Raw genomic sequence first — 26,113 nt, 5'->3', positions numbered from 1 at the left:
GCGGCAGTGCTCAACGAGGCTTCCCAGTGGAAATGTGAAAAGCTCAGCGAACGACCAGACCCGTGTTCACAGCAGAAACAGGAGAGGGAGAGTCTTGACCAAGAAATGTTAACGTAAAGTGCTTCTGGCGTCCCTGTGGATGAGGATGACCAAAAACATATTTCCGAAACTCAAGACTTCCATTCCGGGTGGCTGAAAAGTCTTAAAAATCAGTGGAAAATGTTAAAATAATGGTCCCCAAACAGGGGACCATATTTTCGACAGTGTTTTCATTCCCTATTCTTTCCTTCTTAAAAATCAGTGGAAAATGTTAACATAATGGTCCCCAGACAGGGGACCATATTTTCGACAGTGTTTTCATTCCCTATTCCTTCCGCTCTATCTCACCGTCTTTGGTGGTTGAGAACTAACACCAACGAATTAAAAACAAAATTATGCGGTTTCATGTTTGTGTTTTATGAAAAGCAAATTAACTTCAGCACGCTTCCGAATACACGCACCCTTCTAAAATCAGTTCACTTTGGATCTTGGTTCTTTCTTGTAAACCCTCAAGACGCTTAACCTTGGCAAGACAATCATGAGTCACTGACTCCTAACGAAAAAGATTATCCTACCTTCTTCAATTACCCACATTTTAAAATAACTCTTAGGCCCCAAATAAGCCTTATCAATGGCACCACTTCAAAGCAGTCTTCTTTTAGGCTTCAATGTGTTGACATTCCTACAACGTATGGAACAAACATACGAAACTGTAAGCTTTTGCCTGAAAGTTTACTGTAGCGAAGCTCTCGTTTTTATAAGGCAGGAGGAGCCCTGGTCATCATCTAGACTAGCATGTGTGATCGAAAATGATGTTAGGGGGCGCCTGGGATGGCTCAGTCGTTAAGCGTCTGCCTTCGGCTCAGGGCGTGATCCTGGCATTCTGGGATCGAGCCCCACATCAGGCTCCTCTGCTGGGAGCCTGCTTCTTCCTCTCCCACTCCCCCTGCTTGTGTTCCCTCTCTCGCTGGCTATCTCTGTCAAATAAATAAATAAAATCTTTAAAAAAATAAAAATAAAAAAATACAAGTCACTATTTAAAAAAAAAATTAAATAAAATGATGTTAGAGCCTAACAACGTCTAACCAGCCTGGATTCTGATCGGAGGACCTGCCACGGCGACAGTGATAGAAGAATGCATTTCACTCACCCTCGCAGAAGCTTGAAAAGCATGCAGCCCAGGGAGAACCAGTCGGCACTGCTGTCATACGCCGTCCCCTTCTGCAACACCTCGGGAGCCATGTACCCATGGGTGCCACTGGGGAGGAGAAAGTGCACACGCAGTTATCAGAGCATGCCCACTTTATAAAATAGTAACAGCGCAGCCAAGAGGTTCAGACACCGTTTGTCGAACGGCAGCCACTATAACCAAGGGGGGGAGGGGACGATGGGGATTCCACACATCATGATTCATGGAACAAAACCACCTTTTCTGTCTTAATTAGTATAGGAAAAAATATAAATAAATTACAGTACGAGGTAAATATGAAAACATGGCAAGCTCCAGTCCGGGAGGGGAAATGTGAACACGTTCGTCTCTCTGCACTACGGCATGAAGAGGTCTCAAGCCTGTTGCAGAGCTCTTGTGAGGACACACAAAGGGTGGGGGTGAGGCTGGGGGAGGGGAAGATAAGCAGGCACCTACAGGGGGAGTCGTGGACCTGAAGGCATGGGGACGTCCCTCCTGTGTGGCACCACCCCCGTGCTAGGGACCTGAGCTGGCACACGCTAAGGGCGGGCGCGACTGACTTACACAGTCAGCGACAGACCGCAAGGGGGTGGGGAAGAAGTGGGGACACAAGCCGACAGGTACAAAAGATGGAGCAATCCCACGCCCGGTTTTGAGGGCGGCCGACAGATCAAAGGACCCCGCTAAGCAAATGTGAGGACTGTTTTCAGAAGTTGAGAAAAAGATTTGGGAGGACAACCATTTCATCTTGAATTGCCCTATTCTGCAACTCTGAATCCCCTCCTGTTGTTCCATTCCCCGCCCCTCCTTTACGATCTGACACCCACTGTTCCATCTAGAAGAGCAAGAAGCGGCTCATGGGGGGCTTTCAAAGACGCAGCCCAAAAGGGCTCCTGCAGAAGCGCCGCCCTCCAACCTGTCCACCCTCACTGATCTTCCTGGACAAGATAGGTGCTAAGACACCACCTGTGTCGTGCAGGGTCTCCATGTGGATTACACGTAAGTAAGGGGCTAGAACGTGCTGGCACAGAAGAACAACTCGATCCACGATGAGGGGGAGGGGACATCTCCAGGCTAATCTCTAGTCTTATTTTATTAGAATCACGTTTAAATTATGCTCACTGAGATGTGCTCAGAAAGGTGATCCTGGATCACTTATCATCATTCCCGATCCAGGATCAGCACCGGGCCCAGTGCTCTCTGTCTAAAGCGTTCTCACTCCGGAAGATGGCTCTCGAGCAGTGAGAATGGGCGCTGCTCCATCATGACAGGCCCGGCGCCTGGATGCACTCCACTGTCTGGAATCCAAAGTCTGACCGCAGCAGGCCGGCCAGCCACGCTGTGATGGCCCCAGAGGTTTCCAGGAGGGGCATCCGGACCAGTCTCTGCAAAGGGTTCATTGCGGTGCTGCCCAGAAAGACCTTGGTGGTGACCTGCAAGCCTACCATTCTCAGGATCAAAACCCGCTTCTGGAGTGGGAAAATATGGCAAGGATAAACACAGGAGGCTAAGTGGACACCGGACACGATCAGAGCCGGACACCGGACACGATCAGACCCGGATACCGGACCTCCCACCGCGTGGCTTTCTGATTCTGCCCTCATGGCAGCAACTGCTGCTTGCCAACATTTACCAGGGAAAATCCCAACTACTCTGAGTCCTGCAAGAATGCCTGGAGGTTCTGAGACTCTGCGGCATGAGACCCAGCTTTGAGTTCTTAGAGAAAATAAGCTGGAACTCCCGTCCGTCGCTGGTAACCTGTTCAATCCTGAAAGTCTTCCTTTGCTTTCTCAGGGCTACTGCACAGGTAACTTTCAGCTCACGGTAAACTCGCAAGTCATTAAATGGACCCACTCAGTCAAAGCCCAAATCGGGAACCTCAAACTCAGCACTACTTGCAGACGGACCGGCTATGTGAAATCCAAGGATTACAGCTACGGCTTTGAAAAGACTTGAGAAACCACGTCCAGGGTGAAATTCTGGCCCAAAGTCCTCATCGGGTCCGAAGTCGGCCATTTCATAGCCTTGGGGGGTTCACCTGTGTAGGGTAAGGGGTCCAAGCTCTGGAGTCAGACAGAACTGGCCTGTAATTCTAGCCCCACCATGTGCCAGGTCTGTGACCCTGTTCGAGCTACTTGATTTCTCCGGACTTCAGTGTCCACACCATAAACTAATGACTGCACCTGTTAACCTCTGGTGTTTCTGTGAAGCTAAGAGCACATTCAAAGCAGCCAGCCCTGCGAGCCTGGGACAGTGAACGTTCAGCCGGTGACGCGGTGAACGCTGTGGCTGCTGGCACCACCACGACCCACACACCAGCCACTCCCTACACGGCCAGTTCTGGGGGGGTCCCCGTGGCACTGCCCGCACCTGGCCCCCAGCCAATGGTACCTAGAAGCTTGTTGCATTCATCAGTGGACTTGACCATCACAACGCTCAGATGAGATAAAGGCCACCGTCATCTCCTCTTTAGAGAGAGGTGAAAAACGAGGCACAACTTGGAAGCGGATTCAAACCCTGATCTGCTGACTCGAAAGTCTTTGTTCTTGGCCAGGAGTTGATGCACTTTTAGAATAGTGGCCTCACTACCATCATGCAAGCATGGAAACCACCTCCCTGATCCTATCCCTTCCTACAGCTGCTGCTGGAATCCCAGAACAGCTTTGCCTCTCAGAGCTGACAGGTGAATTACAGTAAGAAGTGGGTCCGCTCTGTAAGGAAATAAATAACCCCATCACTGAAAGTTAATTCCTTTGCAAGATGAACTCTTCTGAGCTCTTGGATTCGCCTTCTGTGATGGCCACACTAAATTGAAGAAATTAGCATACCAAACAGCTACTGCATTAAAAATTCAAACAACCCTGTTAAAAAAGGCCTGATGAACTTGCTGAGAGAAGCTGATGCAACCACAGGTTCTGGCCTAATAATTGTAAAGTGCTGCCAAAATGCTAATGCCATTATCACTGGACCCCAGATTCTGCAGGAAGGGAGAAACCTGTTTACAGAATCGGTGCTATTCACCATGCACCTTTGCTCGGGGCTTTAAAAGGCGACTCTGACTTAACGTAGCCCTTCATCAGGTATTGAGATGCAGAACCCCTTTACCTCTACACCCACAGAAAGAAGGGTGTGGGGTTGATTTTCTGCATGGATGCGTGAGGTGACACCCCTGGGAGTTTCTTCAAGCCCATTCAATACGGAGATGAACGTTAGCTCAAGAGGGACAATAAGATGTAATTTTAAAGGATTTCAGTGCTGAAAGTGATACATTTACCAAAAAAAAAAAAAAAAGAATAAAGCAACACTGGTCTGCTTTTCCACAAACTGCACATGTGTCCACGCTTTCCACCCAGATAAACTGATGCCAAAGGAACAGAAAGGAAAACCAGGGCGCATTCCCTTCTGCTTCTGCAGAGGCCTGGGACGGCGGCCGTCTGTCCCTGGAGGGGGCTGTGCAGAGGGGTCAGGTGCTGGCTGAGGGCTGCGGGGCAGGGGTTCCCTCCGCAGGGTCTGTTGGAGGACCGATGTAGCTCATGCTCGAGCCTAACATGGCCTACGACCATATGATTAGTGGTTTTAATTAAAAAAAAAAGATTCCTAATTTCCCTAAGGGAAAAGAAAAGCCATTTTGAAAATGTAGGAGAAAGTAGATGGAGAGAGACGCTTGAGCTCTGGGCCTCCCTTGGAGAGCTGCATGAAGATGTCCCTGCACCCCACGGGCACACGGACTTCCCTTTATCCTCGGGACCACTGCAGGGATTCATTATTGCCTACTTTGGGGAGGAGAAGATGGAGGGTCAAGCAGGTAAACTGACTGACTAGGGTCACACAGCTGGCACGGGCTCGGGTCTGCTGCGGAGGCCCCTCCCTCCACACCAGACACCCCGGCCCCTGCGGTCACGCTGTGGGCGCATCCATGCTCCCCCCCAAGACAGAGGAGGCACACCCTGCTAATCTCCGTTCCCATAACCAAGCGTATGGGACCTGCCCCGACCCAGCATTATCACGTACGGACGGTGACCTCTGACAAAAAAAAAGCCAGGGGAATAAGTGAGCAGACTGGGGTCTGAGCCGATCAACGTGTCGCTGCAGAGAAACCACAGTGAGCACTGAACAGAGTTGATATGCTACTCACACACTCGCATGGGGCTTCTTTTTGGAAAAGTCACAGGCGAGACCGAGATCGGATATCCTGACGTGTCCGTGTTCATCCAAGAGGATGTTTGCAGGCTGAAGAGAAAAACAAGATGATCTGCAGGAGTCCCCAAGCTGTCATAGGTGTTGAGAATGTCTACAACCACGGGCACGTGGTATCTTATCATTTTGTCTGAACACGAATTCCATACTATCCCATCCAAGCTGGGTATGAGACTGAGAGTCATACTTTCCGCGTCTAAATCCCGCAGGAAAGTGGCAATGACAGACACAAAGGAGACGACTCATGAGATAACCACACACGAGGCAGGGAGCTTGCAGGGGTGATGACCACGGTTCATCAGAGTTAACATGTACTTCCTTTTCCCCGCCGGGAACTGAAGCCCGGCCACAGCCAGCTTCTTGGCTTCTGTGAACTACAAAGCCTCCGGGAATGAGCCCACGAGGCACAGGACAGAAAGGAATCTCACGAGAATGCACCACCACGGACCTAAGAAATCAACACGGTCCACGGTGCCGCACCAATCCCAATGAACAGCATTCCTGCTTCTGGGGCCACAATTAGAACCCAGGACCTCACCGAATGACCCAGGAGGACTCTGACCCCAACTCTGATGAAGTGTCTCTACTGAGATTAGATTTAGCCGGCATAATCACGGAAAACAAAGCTCCTCTCCCTAATATACATTGAATTACAGTCATCTTAATATTTTTCTGCTGGAGATCAACTATTGTTTTGCTTGAAATAAAAATAAATGGCACGCTATTATAAAGCTGAAGCATGAATAATCATGAGTGACTAGAATTCAGTTTGAATAGAAATTAAATAATACCACTGCCTACTGAAGAGCTTAGAAAACAAAACAAAACAAAAAATACAGCATAAAGATGATTCGGGACCGGTTATCAATCTAAATTAAACTGTATTACACTAGCACTTCATGGGCCTTCAGCATGTAGTGTGTTCTTCTGCAAAACTCACCGGAGGAAACAAAACGTCATGCGCCCACCAGTGCCTAATTATTTCTAATTCAATGAAAATACATTTTTGTCTTCTTCATGCTCAGATGAAAACTAAGGGGATCATTCTGTAACCCTGCAGAAAGCTTTAAATTTTACAAAGTGTTTTGTGACAAAAGAAGAGGCTCAAAAATAAAATATGATAGTTTAGATTCTTGGAAGGCAGCCTTAAAAAGCGAAGACAGCTCATCAAGACATAGCAGCTCCTGAAAGACAGGAGCGTAATCTGCACGTTTCAGTCGGTTACCCTGGATTCCTTCGAGAAGGAATCTCAAAGAGAAGGCAAACACCTCCCCCCGGAGTGGGGGCAGTGGAAACTGTCTCTCCTATCATTTTTCTCCTTATGAGGTACGCACTTCTGTATCCGCATGATCATTTCTACAATTTGTCAAGGCCCCTTTTATCTCTATCCCTGCCTTCTCGCCAGGAGTGGCACCACGGAGGTACTGAGTAAACTCCTAGCTCCCTTATGAATGCAGAACCTAGGACCAAGCATCGTGGTCTGGAAGGGGTAACTTGGAATAGACTCACTGCATTTTCTTCCAAGTCCAGAGAGAGCAAGGATGAAGCAGCCCAGGGGCTCCGCAGTTCAGGGACCCAGAAATCTGTCAGTGATTTTGAAGACAGTCCGAAAACAATGTGAAACTCTCAGGGTGGCCTTTAGGGGAAGTTCTGCAGGCTGATCGGCCCTGCCTCCGACAAGCTAGGACTCTCGACCATTCTGCGTCTCAGTTCACCTGGGTATAAATCCCCGAAGACACACGTTCCCTGCTTTTCATCTTTGTGCATCACCGGTTCTAACACAAGAGCCGTGGCCAAACCAGTTGCTTAGTGAACATTAAGTGCATTACAATGAATTGTCTCATCAGCAACGCCAAGAAACTCCTACCTTGCTTTCATTAATTCATTGCAGTTTCTGAGTTAGTGTGTGTGCTGTGCCAGGCAGGGGCGCACGTGCTGAGCTGACAGTGACAACGAGGAAGGAAAGGAGCGCCCGGCACAGAGTTCAGAGTCTGGACAGACGGACATCACACAAATGTGACGTCACCGGGGCTGAGGTGAGGGAAATGGCAGGTCCTATGAAAGACCAGGGACCGTCCGGAGACCCAGGACCCCGATACCTTCTGCGCAGGTCCCGGAAACAGAACGCCTTACCTTCAGATCTCTGTAAACAACAAACCGATTGTGCATGTGCTCCAGCCCCAGGATGATTTCAGTGGCGTAAAACCGCATCTCCTTCTCAGAAAACACCCCATGTTGTGAAAGGTGATAGTGCAAATCGCCCCCTGGAACCAGAGACGCGGAGGTTAATACGAAACGTGTCTGTCAATTCACAGGAACAAAACTCGGTGCCATCCTAAATAGGATGCAGTCGAAAAAAGGCGAACTTTGCTTCTGCTCTGTCTGTATATCTATCTTGGACTTCTGTAGTTTGACAAAACACTTTAAGAAGTACAGAGGGATCTCAAACAGAAGCCTTCGTGCGAGGATGGCCGGGACAATACACCACACAGCCATCGCTCTCAGACTGGTAGTCCTGCTCCCAGATGCACCTTCACGGGGGCTGGGGGGCGGCTCGCTTATCTGCTCGGAGTATTTACATCCTGTCTAATAACTGCACCGACCATGATCCAGCAGATGGCTTAGCAACTGGCTCCGTGGACAATAAAGAAAGCAGCACACAGAGAAACAAAACGGTCATATTGATAGATATTTGGGAAAGCAGATACAGTAAAATTTTAACTGGTGATATCCAGGGAGGTGGGTATGTGGGTGTCCCCAGTAAAATTCTCTCCATTTTTGGCCTATGTTTGCAAATTTTCATCATAAAATGTTGGAAAAACTCAATCATCCTACGGGCTCAAGTTACAGAGACCGAGAATGCCACCAACAGGGTGAAGGAATGTTCTTACACACTGTAAAGGAACAGCCTCTACTGACCTGGAGAAGTTAATCTGTGGCCAACTTTATGGCCCCCGCTTTTGCTTACGTATCTCCCCTCTCACCCACACGTTTTCCTGTACAACCACTGCGGATCAAGATGTAGGCGACTTCCAGCATCCCAGAGGCTGCCCCGCCCCTGCTTAGGCCAAGGGCACTCCCTTCTGACCTCTCACCATTCACTAGCTTTGCCTGTTCTGAGAGTCACGTACGTGGAATCCCACAGCAGACACGCTATGGTATCTGGCTTCTTTGCCCATTATTACGTCTGGAAAATTCCTCCATGCTGTTGAATAGATCTGGTTTTAAATCAAACCCCTCAAAACACAACAGAACTTCAAATGAACTTCCAAAAAAAAAAAAAAAAAAGGTAATTCGTTTGTTGTACTGCATGCATTTCAAGCTCTAGTTACTAAAAACACTTTGAATATATACTGTACCACTCTCTAGCGTTAGAAAACTATTTTTCTAGCTAGAACTTTCTCGGCATTTGCAGGGCCATCATTCATAGCTTAAAAGATCAATGGCTGGCTGGTCTGGACTAGGCGTACAGAAGATTCGGCCCGAAGCCATGCTGGCCCACAGCCAATCCTTCAAAGTTGGTTTCCGAATACACTTCTATCTTTGGCCTACGTTCTTATGTGGCATTTCATTCCTAAAAGTTGAGGGTCAGGAAACAAGCTAATTAAAGATCTAGGCCAGCTGCATTCCAGAAAATGAAGTTTCACTCTGCATATTTTATGAAAATCTTTTCCAGAAAATGCAACTTCCTGGTGAGAGAGTAGGAGGGCCAGAGGGGAATGGCGGTCAACATTTTAAAATGAATTCTAAGGGAAACTTGAAGGGTAAGGAGGTGTCCTTAAACTTCAGGGGGAACCCAATTATCTGAAAGACCCAAACCGCCAGGGTGCCTAGCTCAGCGCACACTGAGGTGTCATGTCCCGGAGAAGTCTTTCCCTGCGTTCGGACTTCCTGCGTGTCGCTCACCGTTCATCAGATCCAAGATGAAGCAGAGTTTATCTGGAGTATGGAAGGCATAGGTCATACAGACAATGAAAGGACAGTCCTAGAGAGAAAAAGCAAGAGTTTGTAAGAAAAACAAAAGCTGTCCCGGGAAGCACGTGCTGTCTGCTACCAAACGCCATCCAAAGATTTTTCTCACCCACGCCACTGCCCTGTGCATTGAGCACAGACCCCTCCATGGTGTCCCTAATGGTCCCACCAAAACAGATTTGATAACATGACAAAGTGCATAGAGACAGAACACTATTAAGTGCAACAGATGATTTCAAAGGTCTCGTCTCTCTCAGATTCATTCATCACCCTTGTATCTGTGTCTTCTTCAAAGGACCCGGCTTCTACAGAAAAACACTGCTGCCGTGCTAGTCTCTTTGCTGGTCTGCATTTTTGTCCTGGCTGGTCAAATACTCATTTCAATCTCTGATTCTGACATTGGAAGAACCATACCACAGTGGGAGGAAATATCTGTATCATTGTCTTCAAACACTGAGCAAGCATAGATGGGAATTCAGCTAGCTTTTCTTTTTTTATTTTTATTATGTTATGTTAGTCACCACACAGTACATCATTAGTGTTTCATGTAGTGTTCCATGATTCATTGTTTGTGTATAATACCCAGTGCTCCACGTGGAAAAATATATCAGGGTCAGGGACTGAATAATTCAACTGTAAAGATGTCAGTTTTCCCCAAAGTAACCTAGACATTCCATGCGATTTTAATTAAAATGAAAATCGACAAGCTGATTCCAAAATGTATGTGAAAATGTACACAGCTAGGAAAAGAAGAGACATTCTAGAAGAAAAACAAAGCTGGAAACGCCACATCACCAGATATCAAGACTTATCCTAAAGCAACAGTAAATCAGACAGTGTGGTAGTAGCCCAAGGACAGACAAACTGACCAACAGAACAAAACAGAGAATCCTGAAATAGACTCAAGCATAAAGGGTCAACTGATTTGTGATAAAGTGACACAACAGGGTGGGAGGAAAGGATGGCCTTTCCAATCAACGGCACTGGAGCAACTGGGTATTTGTATCAGAGGAAGTGAACATGCACCCCTACCTCACACCACACACTAGAGTCAACTCCAGGTAGACAAAGATCTAAACAGAAAACAATGAAGCTTCTAGAGGAAAACAAAGGAGAATATCTTCGTGACATTAGGGTAAGTAAAGATTTCTTAGGCCACGAAAAAGCACTAACAGTAAAAATATTGCCAAACTGGACTACAATAAAATTTAAAACCTTCTGTTCTTCAGAAGATACTATTAAGAGAGTAAAAAGGCAAGTCACAGAGTAGGAGACGATATCTGCAATCCATAAACACATAAGGGACTCACACTTGGAATATATAGAGAACTCTGGTAAATCGATAAACAAAACGGCAAACCACCCAACAGAACAGTGGCAAAAAATGGCAGTAGTAGTAATAATAACATAGCAATTCGCTAATTTAAAAAATGGACACTTCATGTAAGAGAGTATCAAATAGCTCACAAGCCTGTGAACAGAAGCGGGACCACAGGGGCGCCTGGGTGGCACAGTCGTTAAGCGTCTGCCTTCGGCTCAGGGCGTGATCCCGGCGTTATGGGATCGAGCCCCACATCAGGCTCCTCCGCTGTGAGCCTGCTTCTTCCTCTCCCACTCCCCCTGCTTGTGTTCCCTCTCTCGCTGGCTGTCTCTATCACTGTCAAATAAATAAATAAAATCTTAAAAAAAAAAAAAGAAGAAGAAGAAGCGGGACCACAGTGGTCCCCAAGGAAATGTGTTACTGCAGCGCGTTATCACTAAAACCCACGACGATGGCTAAAATTAAAAAGACTGACAATACCCAGTGGCTGGAAAGATAGGGTGGAAATGGAACTCCCATATATGGCTCCTGGGAGCGCGTAATGGTACAACTGCTTTGGCAAACTGGTGCTATCTGCCAAAGCTGAACACGGTCTACAAACCCTCTGAGCCAGCATTTCCACTCCCGGGGATACACCTCACAGCAACCTGGACTTCTGTGCACCGAAGAGAACGGCCTGGGACTCTTCCTCACGGCACTATTCACAAATAGCCCAACCTGGGAAGGAACCCGGATGTCTGTCAATGTTAGAACGGCTGCAGTGGAACACTGGGCAGCCAGGGTCAGCAAGCATTTTTGCAAGGGGCTAGACAATAACCTTTTTCACTTTTATAGGCTCCGTGCAATCAATCTCTGCCCTGTATTCTGTGTTTATTTTCTATGCAATCCCTTAAGAACGTAAGAACCATTCCTGGCTCAGGGCTGTACATGAGGCTACAAGGCAGATCTGGTCCGCGGGCCTCGCGCAGCTTGCTGGCCTCCGCTCTGCAGCCGCAGGACAAACGACTGCTACGTGCAACGATTCAGACGGCTCTCGCACACCACGTGGAGTGACAGAGGCCAGACAAGGAAGAGTACATTCAGACAGCACCCGGACACAGGCAAAGCTAAACTACGGTGTTAGAAATCCGGGCAGCGGTTAGCCCGGGCAAGGGGTAGGTGACCAGAAGTGACACAAGACTTCTGGAATATGGGTCACTTTCTGTCCCCTGACCTGCGTGCTGGACACAGGCATGTGTTCCCTTGTGAAACTTCATCCGTGCTAAGTCAGATCCATGACTAGGTCTGTTCAGAGTCTTTATACACAGTGTATACTCGCCCCTCAACTGATTCAAATAAAAACTGGCAAAAAAAAAAAAATCTATATCCACATTCCTTAACAGAAACAAAAAATTATTAAATTCCACAGAAAATATTTGCGTTTCAACGGAATAATCCGTACACTGGACTTGCATTGTCCAAACCTCTGTTTTAAGGGCAGACCAATAAATCTGAGTTAATACCTTCTTATACCAGCAATTCATGAACTTGAACTGAATTTCCATATATCTTCCAGAGGAAAGATTTCATTTTATCATCACCTAGTTTGCCTTAAAATGCTGTGGAGGTGGTGTTAGTGACTACAGATTTCCAGCTTGATTTTGCTTTAAATAGGCAAAATAAAAGTGCTTTCCTTTTTATGTTAAAAGCCATGTGGGGGAGAAAAAAAAAAAAGCCATGTGGCCTTCCTGGAGGGGGGGAGCACCATTCCTCTTGGAACCACATAGGGAACCACCTTTTAATAGCCTGCTGGAGATGGCTCATCCCGCTCCTTCCTGAATGGGGTTCCCCACACACTCCGGTTCCTCATTTGAAGAGCAATTCAGTTGCAGCGCAGAGATGCTGATGGGCCCAGAACTCAGGAAGGCCGGAGTCTTTCCCGGCTAGAGACGGCACCTGCACTCGCTCCACCAAGGAGACAAGTGGACCCTGCCAAGGGGTATTTCTGAACACGATGGGATAGGATCCTTCTAATGGTAGCCCTGAGGAAGTAACAAAAGGTTCACTTGAGATCTTACGACATGAACTGTCGATTTAGAATCACAGGCTGAGTAGGAAGGGCCCTTTTTTTTTTTTTAAAGATTTTATTTATTTATTTGACAGAGATAGAGACAGCCCGCGAGAGAGGGAACACAGGCAGGGGGAGTGGGAGAGGAAGAAGCAGGCTCATAGCGGAGGAGCCTGATGTGGGGCTCGATCCCAGAACGCCGGGATCACGCCCTGAGCCCAAGGCAGGCGCTTAACCGCTGTGCCACCCAGGCGCCCCAGGAAGGGCCCTTTAAAAAAAAAAAAAAAATCAACTGGTCCAACTTGTTTATTTTTAAGGCAAGGAAACTAAGGCCCTGAAAAGGGGAAATGACCTGCCTGAGGTGACAAAGAAATGTGGGAGCCAGCCAAGATCTCAACCCCGAGTCTCCTGACCTTGTCCAGGGTTCTCTGGTATGCCGCGTACAAAGGCAGGGTTTCTGCAGCAACGTAAAAGGAACGCTCAGTTAAAGGTGTGATTCCGTTATCGCCACACTGACGGCAGCCTCACAGGTGCCACGCGGATACCACAGCGGGTCTCTCGTGAAGCTCGAGACACAAAGAACCAAACACGGACCAACACAACCCAACAGGCAGCAATTTAATGACGGTGCGGGTGGAGTGCCCAACGCAATCACGTTACGTTTGGCCTTGATGACCAGTTAAAGGCAGTAAGAACTACTGGATCTTTTGGAGGCAGACCCTCAGCAAGGACTTCCTACTGGTACTGAGCAAAGTAGGCTGTATTCTGTAGTGACTCTGGAACTGTGACAAAATACGCCACGAAGTGTCCAAGAAAATTCTCCACCCTGCCGTCAGAGGAAGGCGTATGCGATCTTCCTGCTTCAAACACTCCGTCTCCAGCTGCCGTAAGATCTTTTTTTTAAAACCTCAGAACCGGCCTCGAAAGCTCTTGATGGTCTGGTCCGGCGTCTGTCGGTCTCTCTCCCCTCTCCGGCTTCACACACCACCTCAGATCCCAGCTGCGCGGACGTTCTCTGAAGCGCTCAGGGCCCAGGCATGCTGGCCCCTCCGGGGACTTCTGAGGAGCGGCCCTTGTCACCTCCTCCCTGGTAAATGCCTCCTGAGCACTGGGTGCCTGTCTCACGGCTCTTGCCACGCATCCTAAGGGCCCATAATCGCCGAGATCGGGTGAACAGGATCACCTCCTCTCATTCTGCATGGCTCTAGAAGAGCAAGGACCAAAGTCACGGTTTGGGACCTCCATCCTGCAGCGGAATGCCTGGCGCGATCTAGCCCTCCAGCATGGTTCAAGGAAGGAATGAGAAGACTGCCCAGGACACGACGGGACTGTGTCACGAAGGGGCTAACTGCTCTTTCCCAGCTACGGACGTACTTATCCTGGTTCTGAAACCTGAAGATTTCCCTTTTTACTATTCTAGAATTACAGAATCAAAACGGGAACAGTACTTCCCACCGCCTCTTTGAAAGGTCGGGGAAAGGAACACTCAGTCTGAGATGGGAAGGAAAAACAAAAAACTTTCAGTAAAAAGAAAACTACGAGTGACTTTAGTTCAGTTTCATGCCAACCACACAGATACAGGCTGATCTGAAGTTTAACCTAGTGAGGCCATTTTAGACGCAAGATCTTTAAAAAACCATAAAAAGTGACCTTTGATTAGAGAAAGAAAAGAGAAAGAAAGAAATTCCAAATAGTTTTATTTTGGTTAAATTATGTATTATTTTTTTAAAGCTTTTATTTTTAAGTAATCTCTACACCCAGCACGGGGCTCGAACTTAGAACCCAAGATCAAGAGTCGAATGCTCTCTGACTGAGCCGGCCAGCCACCCCTTGGTTAAATTATGTATTGATAAGTAAAACACAAAACAAAAAAACCCCCCAAATTCCCAAAAAACAAAAACAAGAACAAAAGCCAGGTTTGATATTTGAATAAAAAATATAAACAATTCTTTAAAGTTAGCTCAAAGTGGAAGACCAATATAAGCCCAGTTTTTTTATATATTCCCTTAGAAGGTAAGACTGGGGAGGAACCATATCTCTACTTAACTGTCTTCCCCTTCACCTGGAAAAAATAAACATAAAAATGCTACATGAAAATTACATGTATATTTTTCCAACACCAAAAATTTCTTTTTCCATAGGCTTTCTTGAGAATAAAATCCAAGGTGTTGGAGATAACTCATTAAAAATTAATATTGTAGGGGCGCCTGGGTGGCACAGCAGTTAAGCGTCTGCCTTCGGCTCAGGGCGTGATCCCAGCGTTATGGGATCGAGCCCCACATCAGGCTCCTCCGCTATGTCCTCTCCCACTCCCCCTGCTTGTGTTCCCTCTCTCGCTGGCTGTCTCTATCTCTGTCGAATAAATAAATAAAATCTTTAAAAAAAATTAATATTGTAATTACCACTTAAAATCTGCAGTAAGTGCACATCCATGTTTGAAATTTAAGACAATGACATTCGCGATAGAAACTAGAAACTGACACCATTCGAACTGATTCTAATACAGTATGCAAGCTGCTTGGTCTCCACTCCGGTTAGCTGAAAACACGGTCATGCACACAGGACGGCTCTTATTTGAAATGCTTCATGTCCATATGCCAGCAGGCAGAGGCACAGAGATAGAAATGATTTATAGCTATGGCATTTCCACTTCGTACGGATGAGCTAAATTACGATCATCTTGCACTTCAGTAGCAGATAACCTTTCTGAAACTGCTAAAAACTAATGCTAGAAAATACAAACCACAATACAATAAATACAGGTATAAACAAACAAACAACAACAAAAAAACAGAGCCTATCAGGTGATAAGAAGAAAGGAACAGGGGGTGCCTGGATGGCTCAGTCGGTTGGGCGTCTGACTCTTGATTTAGGCTCAGGTCGTGATTTCAGGGTCATGGGATTGAGCCCCGTGTTGGGCTCCGCACTCAGCAGGGAGTTTGCTTGAGATTCTCTCTCCCTCTGCCCTGCCCCCCATGCACGCGTTCTCTCTCTCTCTCTCAAATAAATTAAAATCTTTAAAAAAAAAAAAAAAAAAGGAACACTAGCCAGGGAGTCCACAGACTCTGGGCAAGGAAATTAACCCCTCTGGGTCTCAGGTTCCCTGCTTCCTAGTTGAGGGGATTCTCTGATTCACCATTAAAATCTGATTCCTTCATCCTTTGGGTGAGGTTGACCTATTTAGAACCCAGCCAGGATATTTGGAGGCCACGCCCTTCCCAATATACCTCACTGCATATAAACCTTCTTGGCTTGGTGTTTAACCTTAAATTCAAATGTGAGATACTCAGCAGGAGTCTGGCCACTCCGCTGTCATTTCCTGCCTTCCCTTTGAGACCCTAAGTCCCTGACCTCCTCTGGATGCTGAATGGCAGGTCTGCTGGTGCACACCGGCATGCCCGGTTAGACGCTGAGTTTTTCCGGGTGTCTTTATATACATCCTTTCAAATAAACACAAGCCAAGGCTTTGCTCATGGGTCATATCATTCACTGCAAAAGAAGCCGGAATGGGACACTATTTTGCACAGGCTGAGCTAAAAATGCTAGCTTGGCAGACAAATGCAATGTCCAACAGGTGGAAACATGGTCTTGAAAATGGAAATGAGCGAAGTGCTCAGCAAGTAAAAAAGCAGCAAGACAGATAACGATAAAGCTGCCCTCTAGAGACTGGGGACAGACCCAAATGCAATTCAGGCCTGAATAACCCGCGATACATCCTCCCTCTATTTGTTTACAGAGGACAAGAGCTGCTTTCCTCGTGCTCTTCCTTCTCTGGGTTAGTCCTTCATCTCGCAGTCAGCTCTTAACTAGACTCCAGTGATTTCGTTGTTGTTGCTACAATTACTCCCTGCCCTCTCTGCAAGCATATTCCGCCAAGAAGGAAGCCATAAACAGCCACTGATGGGAGAAGCCGTGGGTGTCATGATGATGGCCGCTAACACTTCTCTAACTCCCAAATTAAACAGAGATAATATGAGAATTACACACTATTTATATTAACTTAGTGCTGCTCTTCCCTGCTATAAATTCTAACCCACCCAAGAACTGGCTAGCTGCATAATTTGCTGGAAGAGAATGCTTGTATTTTAATTAAATTGTCCTGATATATAAAACCAACCAACCAATGAATACAGAAACAAGCAGTGCTCAAAACGGAATACTTACCCCTGTACTCACAAGGGACAACATAATCCTCTCATTTAAGGCTAATGTTTCTCCTTGTTTCATCTTGATCCTCTTCTTATCCAAGCATTTCATTGCATACCTAGAAACAGAAATGTTACTGAAAAAGCTATACTGAAAATATATCTAAGCTGCTTTAAACGATACACGTCGTACTGCGGAAAGTTTCTACAGGTTTGGGAAGTGTCTGAAAGAAGGAAAATGGTACCCAAGTGTCGTGCAAAAAAAAAAAAAAATTTTTTTTTTTTAAATTTGCACGTGTTAAGAAAATTCCAAGGCCCCTCCAGGAGGCAGAGCATACCTCCCCACTCCTAAGGTAAGGGCTGCACACAGTGAGCTCCTTCCTAAGAGAACAGCGCGGAGGAGCGGGGACAGGGATGTTACAGTGGAGCAGCGTGACGCACACGACCTCAAGCAAGCGGTCAAGGTCAACATCAACAGGGATGAGTCATGTTAATGACGGGCGCCCCTGATGGGATGTGATGACAATGGGGTTTTCTCTGGGGTCTTGCTTCCAAAAGCCCACGGCCCCAGTATAACCAGGAGGAAAGCACGGCTGAACTGGAAGACATTGTTCGGTGTCCCTGACCAGGACTCCTCAAAGCTGTCCAGGCCTCAAAAACAAGGGAAGCCTGCGAAACCGTCTCTCTAAAGGAGCCTCAGGAGACATGACGACTTCAATGTAATGTGGGATCCGAGGACAGAAAAAGCCACTGGGTAAAACCTAAGGACAGGTGAATATAGTAGAGATTTGGCTCATAATAAGGTACTGATGTTAGTTCATTTGTTGTAACCAATGTAAGACGGGGAGACAGGGTGTGGGCCGTGGGAACTCCCTGTGCTGTCTTTGTCCCTCCTTTCTAAACCTAAAACTATTCTAAAAAAGAAAGGTTTCTTTAAAAAAAAAAAAAACAGCAATAATTAAGATATTTCTATCATTACATGACTAGAAGTTCCAGTCCAATAGGAGCATAGAGCAGAGGCATCTAAATAAATTTTGCATGTATTGGTGCCCAGCACTACTATGTGTGTGCCGCAGGGGTGAGGGGATATGTGCGTAATATTTAGCATTTAGAAACTGTGACTTTGGCAGTGGTCAAGATTTTGCAAGAGTGCAGAGTGCAAGACTCTAAGACACTGACAACCAACAAAATGAAAAGGGAAGGCGTGTGCTCTGAAAAGCACACTCTGAAATGCTACTTCACTGAGTTGTTTTTAATTTCTTTTTTAAGTAATCTCCACACCCAACATGAGGCTCAAGCTCCGGACCCCGACATCACGAGTCACACCCTCTACCAACTGAGCCAGATAGGCGCCCCTGATGTGTATCGAATCTTGATATTTAAGTTATCATATTTCAAATGATAAAAAGAATCCTAAGATTTTTATATGAAAGTTAGTGGAGAAGAAATAACTGACAACTTAAGCTTTTTGAAAACTTGGAACGAGCTCCCATTAAGGACATACAGACACGTTAGCGGCGTTCTCCGTGCTCACAGGTTGAAGCAAGCAGGATGACTTTTCAGCAGAAAGCTAAAAAATTTTTACAGGGGTTTCAGGGGCTTTAGAACTCTGTGTGCGTGACTACCAGTCCCCACTGATGGGTGACTTTATAAGGCCCAGGTACATAATCTTGGACGGTTGTTTGGCTGTGACAGGACCCAGAAGACCCGTTTGTTTCAAACCGATCGTAACTTACAATGTGACGATTTATAGCAAAACAGAGGAGGATGCTCAAATTTGCTCATTTTACCTACGCTTCCAGGTGTTCTTTGTAACAGACCCACTGATGGAGACATGACTTTGCTTAATTACGGAACCGCACAGTGAGAACCTATGAAGAGACATGTTCTTGAAATATTTAATTTCCACGATGAATTTTCAAACTGTTCCATACTACTTCTATGGCTACCCCACCACGATGGCGTCTGGTGAAATGTTTACACAGCAGACCAGAGAAGCTGGCATACGCAGGCCTGGAGCCCCTGGGTTGAGCAAGCTGAGGGTTGGGCTTCTGAGGGAGGTGGTAGCTCACAGATGGGCTCCGGAGCCAGTAACTGGCAGCCTGGGGACCGGAAGGACACACTCCCACGTTCGCAGGGACTGAGCCGGGCCACGTTCTAGCTGCGGGACTCCCGGGAAGCATCTAGCCTTAATCTAGAAGGTAGAAGACAGTTTCCCACGCGCTGAGAATCACGTGAAATAATAAATGTAATGAAGAGACACGCTGATATTATTAATTTCTACATCCACGTTGTGTAGCAGATGAGCAGATCCCCTAAACCCGGACAAGCAGCAGTGATGAAGAACGAACAGTCGGTGACAGGGAGGAAGTGACACGCACACCACGTCAGATCAGAGCTCACCGTGGGGCTACACAAGGGGGACGAGAGACCCGGTCACACTGTTCACTAATACTGACTGTTCACGGACACTGAGTGTGGAAGAGGCAGTGGTCCACACACTTGACCATGCATTATCTCATTCCATTCTCACGACGAGGAGGTATTTTCGCGACCCTACAGACCAGGATGCGGAGGCTGGGCGGCGGCACAAACTGCTGCAAGCCAGTTCTGGCCCGCCGTGGGCCGCCCATGCCTGGACCTGTCTGCACAGTAGGAGGGCGACTTGGCAAAGCTGTCAGTGCCCGGTCACAGGGAGGACCCGAGCGGAGGCTGAGCGACAACGCTGGGCGGTGCTGGGGAGGCAGCGGGAGGCAGGCGCTGAAGTCGACGACCCAGCTTACTCCTCCTTACGCCCACAGCGAGGTCATCAAGCAGGCCGCACAGGCAATGCCACCTGCCACGGCTCCAACACGCCCGTCACTGGACCACACTTGTAGTCCTGCGTCTCTCAAACTGTATTTTCCCATCCTCTTTTGCTTCCAGATATATGTTCACTTAAACACCCTGCTTCTATACTTTAAAACAAAACAAAACAAAACAAAACCACCTCCTCCCCTGCACTCCTTAAGAACTCCACCACCATTCACCTTCCGGAAGAGGGTCGCGCCTGGCTCATGGGCACGTAACAGCCTCACATCAACCTCCTCCTCCTGTAAGATAAGCGACTAAGATGGTGCTGGGGCCCCAAGACCGTGATCCTCGTAGCAGGCAGGGCATCCGTCTCGCCAGCGCCCGAGCTACCCATCTATGGAACAGACATCTCCCGGAATGCGGCGTCCCCCCCAAAGGGCGTATGCTAAATCACAGGAGGGCCACTGTTTAGAAGACAATGTCTGTCCTCCGCAAAGCAGAGAAATCTCTGCAGCAGGACTGGACCAGGAGGCTGTACATAATGCCCCTTCTTGGTCACCCCCAGATCCCGGGCTCCTTCACCCCTGGCCTGAACCACAGGGGCTCCTGACATGGTAACTTCCTCCTTCCTGGTTAACTTCCCTTTGAGCCCTAGGAAGTGGACATTCCAGCTGACTGTCCTCATTTATAATGCTTAACAAAATACAGCCTCTTTCTTTCTGAAGTAAGGTACTTGAGGAGTGAGATGATGGGCTTCCAGAAATCAATGCAGGCACTTCCTGTTGATGCCAGCATAAAACCCACAGAGAGCTTACATTTTTCCAGTGTCTGCTTTCCTGCAACCGTACACTTCACCAAATCCTCCTCGTCCAATGATCCTATGTACGCTGAAATCATTCATGGTCAACTGTGAATTCAAAACATGAAATGGAAACAGAGTTGCATTAAAATTCTGTTGCTGTTTTCACGTAAGACATAGTTACAAAAACAGCAGCTCTGATAGAGGGATCTGCCCCTTCCATGACTGACTGCTCTAAGATATGAGACGCGCAAGGTGGCAAGACTTTCTAGAACCTCCTTCTGCTCCACCCCCAAAATGCACAAAAGGGAGGCAAATGGGCAGACAACAGAGTGGGAGTCGAGTTAGATTGTTTTTCCGACCTCCTAAACGTTAGGTGATAAGACGTATACCCTGGAGACAAGGGAGTGTGAAATTTCTAGTCAAAATGAAAGGGTCCTTAGCTATTGTGAAGCGGGAAGTTTGGGAACAGCTCAGCAACGCCAGGAACTGTCATGGTAGAAAAATATGTCTACATCAAGGACATCTATGTTTTCATAATTGCGGGCCGTATGATCAGAAAACCCAACGGATGCTGGCCATGTGAATTTTTCATCGATAACATCACGGAATAGCGAGGACTCGCGCTGGGCATGTGAGCGTGAGACGAGGCACTAAATATGAACAAAGTACATAAAGAGGCTTCATTCATAAGCCCACTCCTCGTGTCAATGTCTCAGCAACTCCCTGCTTCCTGAGCACGTGTAATAGTCTTAGATGGCACAAAGGCACAGTGAGCCCGACGTTCATGGGTTTATGTATCCTGGCAAGTGAAGGCTCAGATTCCTGGAGGGTTCCCCCAAACAGCCCTTCGGACACCATGTCTGCAGCCAGGTAACTGGGCCCACAGGCTTCACACGTGATGCTCGGGGGATAGCAGAATGTGAGCACAGCAGGTCCGCTGAAGGAGCAAACGCGTCAGGAAGATCTATGGCAGACGGAAAGGATTTTTTGAAAAATGTGTTACTGCCCTCTTGTTTCTAAAATTCTGCCAGGAAATGTGAAAGAAAGGAGAAATTGGGGGAAAAAAAAAAAAGCTGCTCCCAATGGTACCAGCAAGTAAAAAACTACAAAAACTACAAAAAGAAAAGAAAAGAAAAAACCACTAAAAAAAAAAAATCCAGTTGATTATTTCTTTTTCTCTTCGCAGATGTATGTGAAGGGAGAACATGAAGGAGACAGTAAAAGAGGCTGCACCAAGGAAGGAGGGTTCTAAAAATGAAGAAGGGGACGTCCCTGGAATTTCTGACGTCGAAAGCTGAGAGCAGATGAGACGTTCACGGGAAGTGCATGTTAGAAAGGAGCCTGTCTTTGAGGGCTGCTTTTCTCATTCTCCGAAATAATCAAAAGAGGAGATGAACCTTTGGTCTGGTAAAAGACGGCATCATTTTTATTACAAGATCACACCTAATAATAATGAACGAGAAGGGAGACTTCACCAAGATGGCAAAAGCCGAGGGCATGTGGGAAGTACATTACGTAGGGGCCTTGTATTTTGGAGACTATTTCTGTGGAAGGGTCAAACACTGCTTAAAATGCCCTTTCTTAAATAAATAAACACATTCTTATAGGAATCTGAAAAAAGAGAATTAGAACCCGGATTGTTTACGAGGCCGGGTACGGGAGGATGACTTCTTCGTACACAGCGCTAGAAGAGCGACATCTGTTTAGACAGCGCATTACCCGTGGGAGTGCGCTCCGGGGTATAAAGTATTTTCTCACGAAGTTAAGCCAGAGGAAGTTTTTATTTAAAAAAAGGAAAGGGTAAGAGGATACTCACATGGATATTTAATTCTACGTTTTTCCACTGACAGAATCGAGTGAACTTGTCACTAAAAAAGAACAGAAACGGCCACTGAGAAGTTGCGTATCACACGACTCGGACTTAAAGAGCAATACTAAACGACACAGGAGGACGGCATCGCTCGTGTTGCTTCTCGGTTTCCTGCAGCACCTTCTCACAAAGCCTTCACCGGTCTTCGTGGCTTTATCTTATGATTCAGGGGAAAGATGCCGTGTTTCCCTTAAATTGTGATGACTGCTATGGTCACATTTCTATCTGCATCAGCACCATCCAACAGAAGGCCTAAAACGTGCGCCCCATACCCACTTCCATTTGAATACCGTAGTTTATTTAACTTCAACATAGCGAGAAATTACCACTTCCGCATGTGCGCGATCGGTACAAAAAGAGTAATGAGCCCTTCCACATTCTTGTCTTTATATTAGGTTGTGGAACCTGGTGCGTATTTTGCACTGAGAGCCCATCTTAATGCACACTCCGTCATTTCAAGTGCTCAAGAGCCACGTGTGGCTAGTGGCCCCCACACTGGACCACGCAGCCCTCAATGACGAAATACGTATCAATAACGGTAACAGCAGCGAACGCTCAGATGGCGCTTTCCACGTGCCGGGCCCTGGTCATTTCCCCTCCGGCGACAATATGAGCAGGTCTGTGAGCAGGAATGATGAGGCCCATTCTGCAGCAGAGGAGACCACGGCCTGGCCAAGGTCACACGCTGAGAGAAGGGGTAGGGCTGGATCGGAACCCAGACCAAGTACCGCCGCGCAAAGATACAAAGGCTGTAGGAGAAAAAGCCCTTAGACCAGAATCACAAGACGCGGTAAGTCCCACGGAGCAGATTTGTTCCCACAATTTACTCAACTGCTTGATGAGTACTTTTTATCCTTCTGTCTTGAAAAACATCTATCCCCACAGCTTTGTAATAAAGACATTAATTTTCATTATGTTTATTAATGAGCAACACCGTCTGTAGTGTTTGTTTTAAAACATTTTTTCAAAAGAAATGCATTCTAGATTTAATACTCCTCAAAGGCAAAGAATATTCTTGGTGACTGCTGGACTTCACCGAGCCCCTGGCACGATTCCTTACACGGGCACAGCATCCAGGGTTCTTTGAATGAATGAGTGAGTGAATGAATGAATGAATAAGAAAGGAAGAAGGGGAGGGAGGGAGAGAGTACTTATGAAGTGCACGGTTCAGGTATTACCAGCATTATAACAGAATGCCTTAAGGCATCTAAATACCCCAGGTGCCTGGGGGTTCATTTAATATGCCATCTAAGGATCTTTTAAAAATATTTCTGAGGCTAATAGAGTCAAGTTGAAAAATCAAAAGCAGAAGAACTCTTTGTAATTATGCAGCATCTTTTGTCAATGAATCTAAAATGACGTTTACAGAGTGTTTCATTGATCTATCACCTCTGTGAGGTTACTAAAATAAAATTATATTTTGAGCATTTCTTTTTTTTTCTAAAGATTTTATTTATTTGACAGAGAGAGAGACAGCCAGCGAGAGAAGAAACACAAGCAGGGGGAGTGGGAGAGGAAGAAGCAGGGTCCCAGCGGAGGAACCTGATGCAGGGCTCAATCCCAGGACCCTGGGATCACGCCCTGAGCTGAAGGCAGACGCTTACCAACTGAGCCACCCAGGCGCCCCTATTTTGAGCATTTCTAAGAGTTATTTCAATCAGTTTGTTTTCTTTCTTTCTTTCTTTCTTTCTTTCTTTCTTTCTTTCTTTCTTTCTTTCAAGTATGGTGAGTGCAAAAGGCAGAACCACACTGGGGTATTCTCCATGCTTAAAAATCTATGACTGTCACTTTGAAATTCGCTTGGTATGGTGAGCTAGCTCCCATACTCCCTTTTCTCCCGGGTTCTGGAACTCAGAGCTGGCAACAGGGGGCGGTGATCTGGCATGTTTTACAAACCTGCAAACTAGCTGGGGAGGATTAACCACCACAGAGAGAGAATTGTCATGCTGACCGAGAGAGAGTCAAGAGAACCAAATCCCAACACATACCCTGCCTCAAAAGAACATTCCCCCCCCCCACACACACACACACAAGGGACACCTACAAACATACATTTTGCCCAAGAAATACAGGTTTTCTGTAGCCAGTTCTTCTTTAGGAAGTAGAGATGGCCCCGGGGTGGCCAGGCTCAGTCATGTGTCCACAGAGGTTCCCTGAGTGCTATTTCCGGTCAGTACCTAATTACGAGAATGGGCGCTCTTTGACAGAAGAGGGACTGGGGCTGAGAACACAGCAGAGCCTGGGCAACAGGGGGCTCCTGACAGCCAGTGCCCTTGCAGATGAGGAATAGCCCCCCCTCCCAGGGAAGGTCAGAGGTTAACGATACAAAAACGCAGGGGTGCAGGGAGGGTGGGGGAGAGTCAGCATGTTTAACCCCCCATCTGTGACTTTGGATCGCGGGCGAGTGAAGCTCACTGCCCGACTGAGGCTCCCAACCCTCACCCCGAAGAGGGAAAGCCTCCTTCCCAGATTCAGCCCGGCCCGGAACCCATTAGCCCTTGTCCCTGCTGGCCTCAAGTGAGGGCAGAGAGGAGACCAGCGCGGCTGAAGCTCTCCCCTTACTATCAGCCCAAGAAATCGCCTTACCTGCGAGGCCCTCAGAGTGTGGCCAGTCCTGATGAGGACGAAGGCTACAAGGTTCTATTTAGGGAGTGTTCATGCTTTTCAAAACCCAAGCTCAAAACCCCCTAGGTCTGACAATGGAGTTTTTAAATTCTCATTTGAGAACGTATTAATACGAAAAGGACAAGAAACGGATAAAAATGAAGACATTCGCATTGAAAATACTTTACATAACATGGCTAATGGCTTCAGAAAATCCAGCGTACCTGCTTGCCTGGAACGCCACCAGCTTGGATTTCTTGTGGCAGTGACAGCAGAAGGCTCACCCAGTGGGACACAAGAACATGCGGGTGGACCAGGTGGCCAGTCAGCAAAGAAAGAGCTACCAGACCCCCTCCCCCAATTTAATTCCCATCCCCATTTCTCCCCTCTTCTCCAACGACCACACAGAAGCTCGGCTGACCCAAGAGCTGGGAAAGGTCAGATTTGCGAACTAATAGTACCGGAGAGAGGGCAGGCCAGACCCCGCAAACACACGGCCAGCCTATCCCCTCGGCGTGAGCCACTGCTTTCTGGCCAAGTCTCCGCTCCGACCCAGAAAAGGGTAATAATCATTTGCATGCATATTAGTTTCCCAAAGTACTGACTCTACTCCAGGATAAAATTATCTCTTGAACTCTGGTGGCATCATAACACAACTGGTTTGGTTTTTATTTTTTTCTTTTTTCATTACTTTAGTTCTGTGAATACATGGAGGGGAAAAAACCGCAGAGAAGCAGCATTCGTTCTCACAGGGCAATTACTGAACAGCTGTGGGCTGCTCCAGCACCGAGACACGATCATCACGGCGATTGTCTAGAAACGAGCCGAGTTTGTGGAGAAGAGCACAGTGTGAAAGCAGATTCCGCTGAAGAGAGTCCCAGTTCCAGCGGGGCGTCATCTCAGAGGGACACTCAAAATCCCAGCGAGCTGACGGCTGGGAGCCGGGAAGGCGCAGGGGCGGGCCACTTACAGGCATCGCTGAGCGTGTCCGGGGTTTCAGATGACAAACGTATTCATATAGTTTGAGTAGCTCAAAGGGACATATTTTTCAGGGATATTAATAATGTATGTGGCCACAGACATCTGCCTAGACCCTCAAATTGTATTACACAGAGAATCAAGTGCAGGCTTGTC

The 26,113-nt window shown here is 47.2% G+C and overlaps 1 protein-coding gene across 7 annotated transcripts in view; it reads right to left on the bottom strand.

The window, feature by feature from the left end:
* GRK3 (G protein-coupled receptor kinase 3) overlaps window positions 1-26,113 on the bottom strand; it is a 125,590-nt gene that overhangs the window by 26,782 nt on the left and 72,695 nt on the right. For 6 of the 7 annotated variants that reach the window (XR_006778425.2, XR_006778426.2, XR_006778427.2 and 3 more), the window contains 7 exons: window positions 22,322-22,373; window positions 20,519-20,610; window positions 16,930-17,029; window positions 9,332-9,410; window positions 7,559-7,689; window positions 5,364-5,458; window positions 1,190-1,297 (listed from right to left, as the gene is read on the bottom strand). Coding sequence is in view for 4 of the 7 variants with exons in the window: in XM_045791204.2 (XP_045647160.2) it covers window positions 1,190-1,297; window positions 5,364-5,458; window positions 7,559-7,689; window positions 9,332-9,410; window positions 16,930-17,029; window positions 20,519-20,610; window positions 22,322-22,373 (657 nt within the window). In the remaining 3 variants the exon portion in view is untranslated. The remainder of the gene's footprint in view (window positions 1-1,189; window positions 1,298-5,363; window positions 5,459-7,558; window positions 7,690-9,331; window positions 9,411-16,929; window positions 17,030-20,518; window positions 20,611-22,321; window positions 22,374-26,113) is intronic. The other variant, XM_045791205.2, reaches the window with a different exon arrangement.

This window comes from Ursus americanus, chromosome 30, assembly GCF_024610735.1.
Source record: "Ursus americanus isolate L20-20 chromosome 30, mUrsAme1.1.p, whole genome shotgun sequence".
Lineage (NCBI taxonomy): Eukaryota > Metazoa > Chordata > Mammalia > Carnivora > Ursidae > Ursus > Ursus americanus.
The sequence above is the reverse complement of the archived record's forward strand: the minus strand, read 5'-3'. Positions and strand labels throughout refer to the sequence as shown.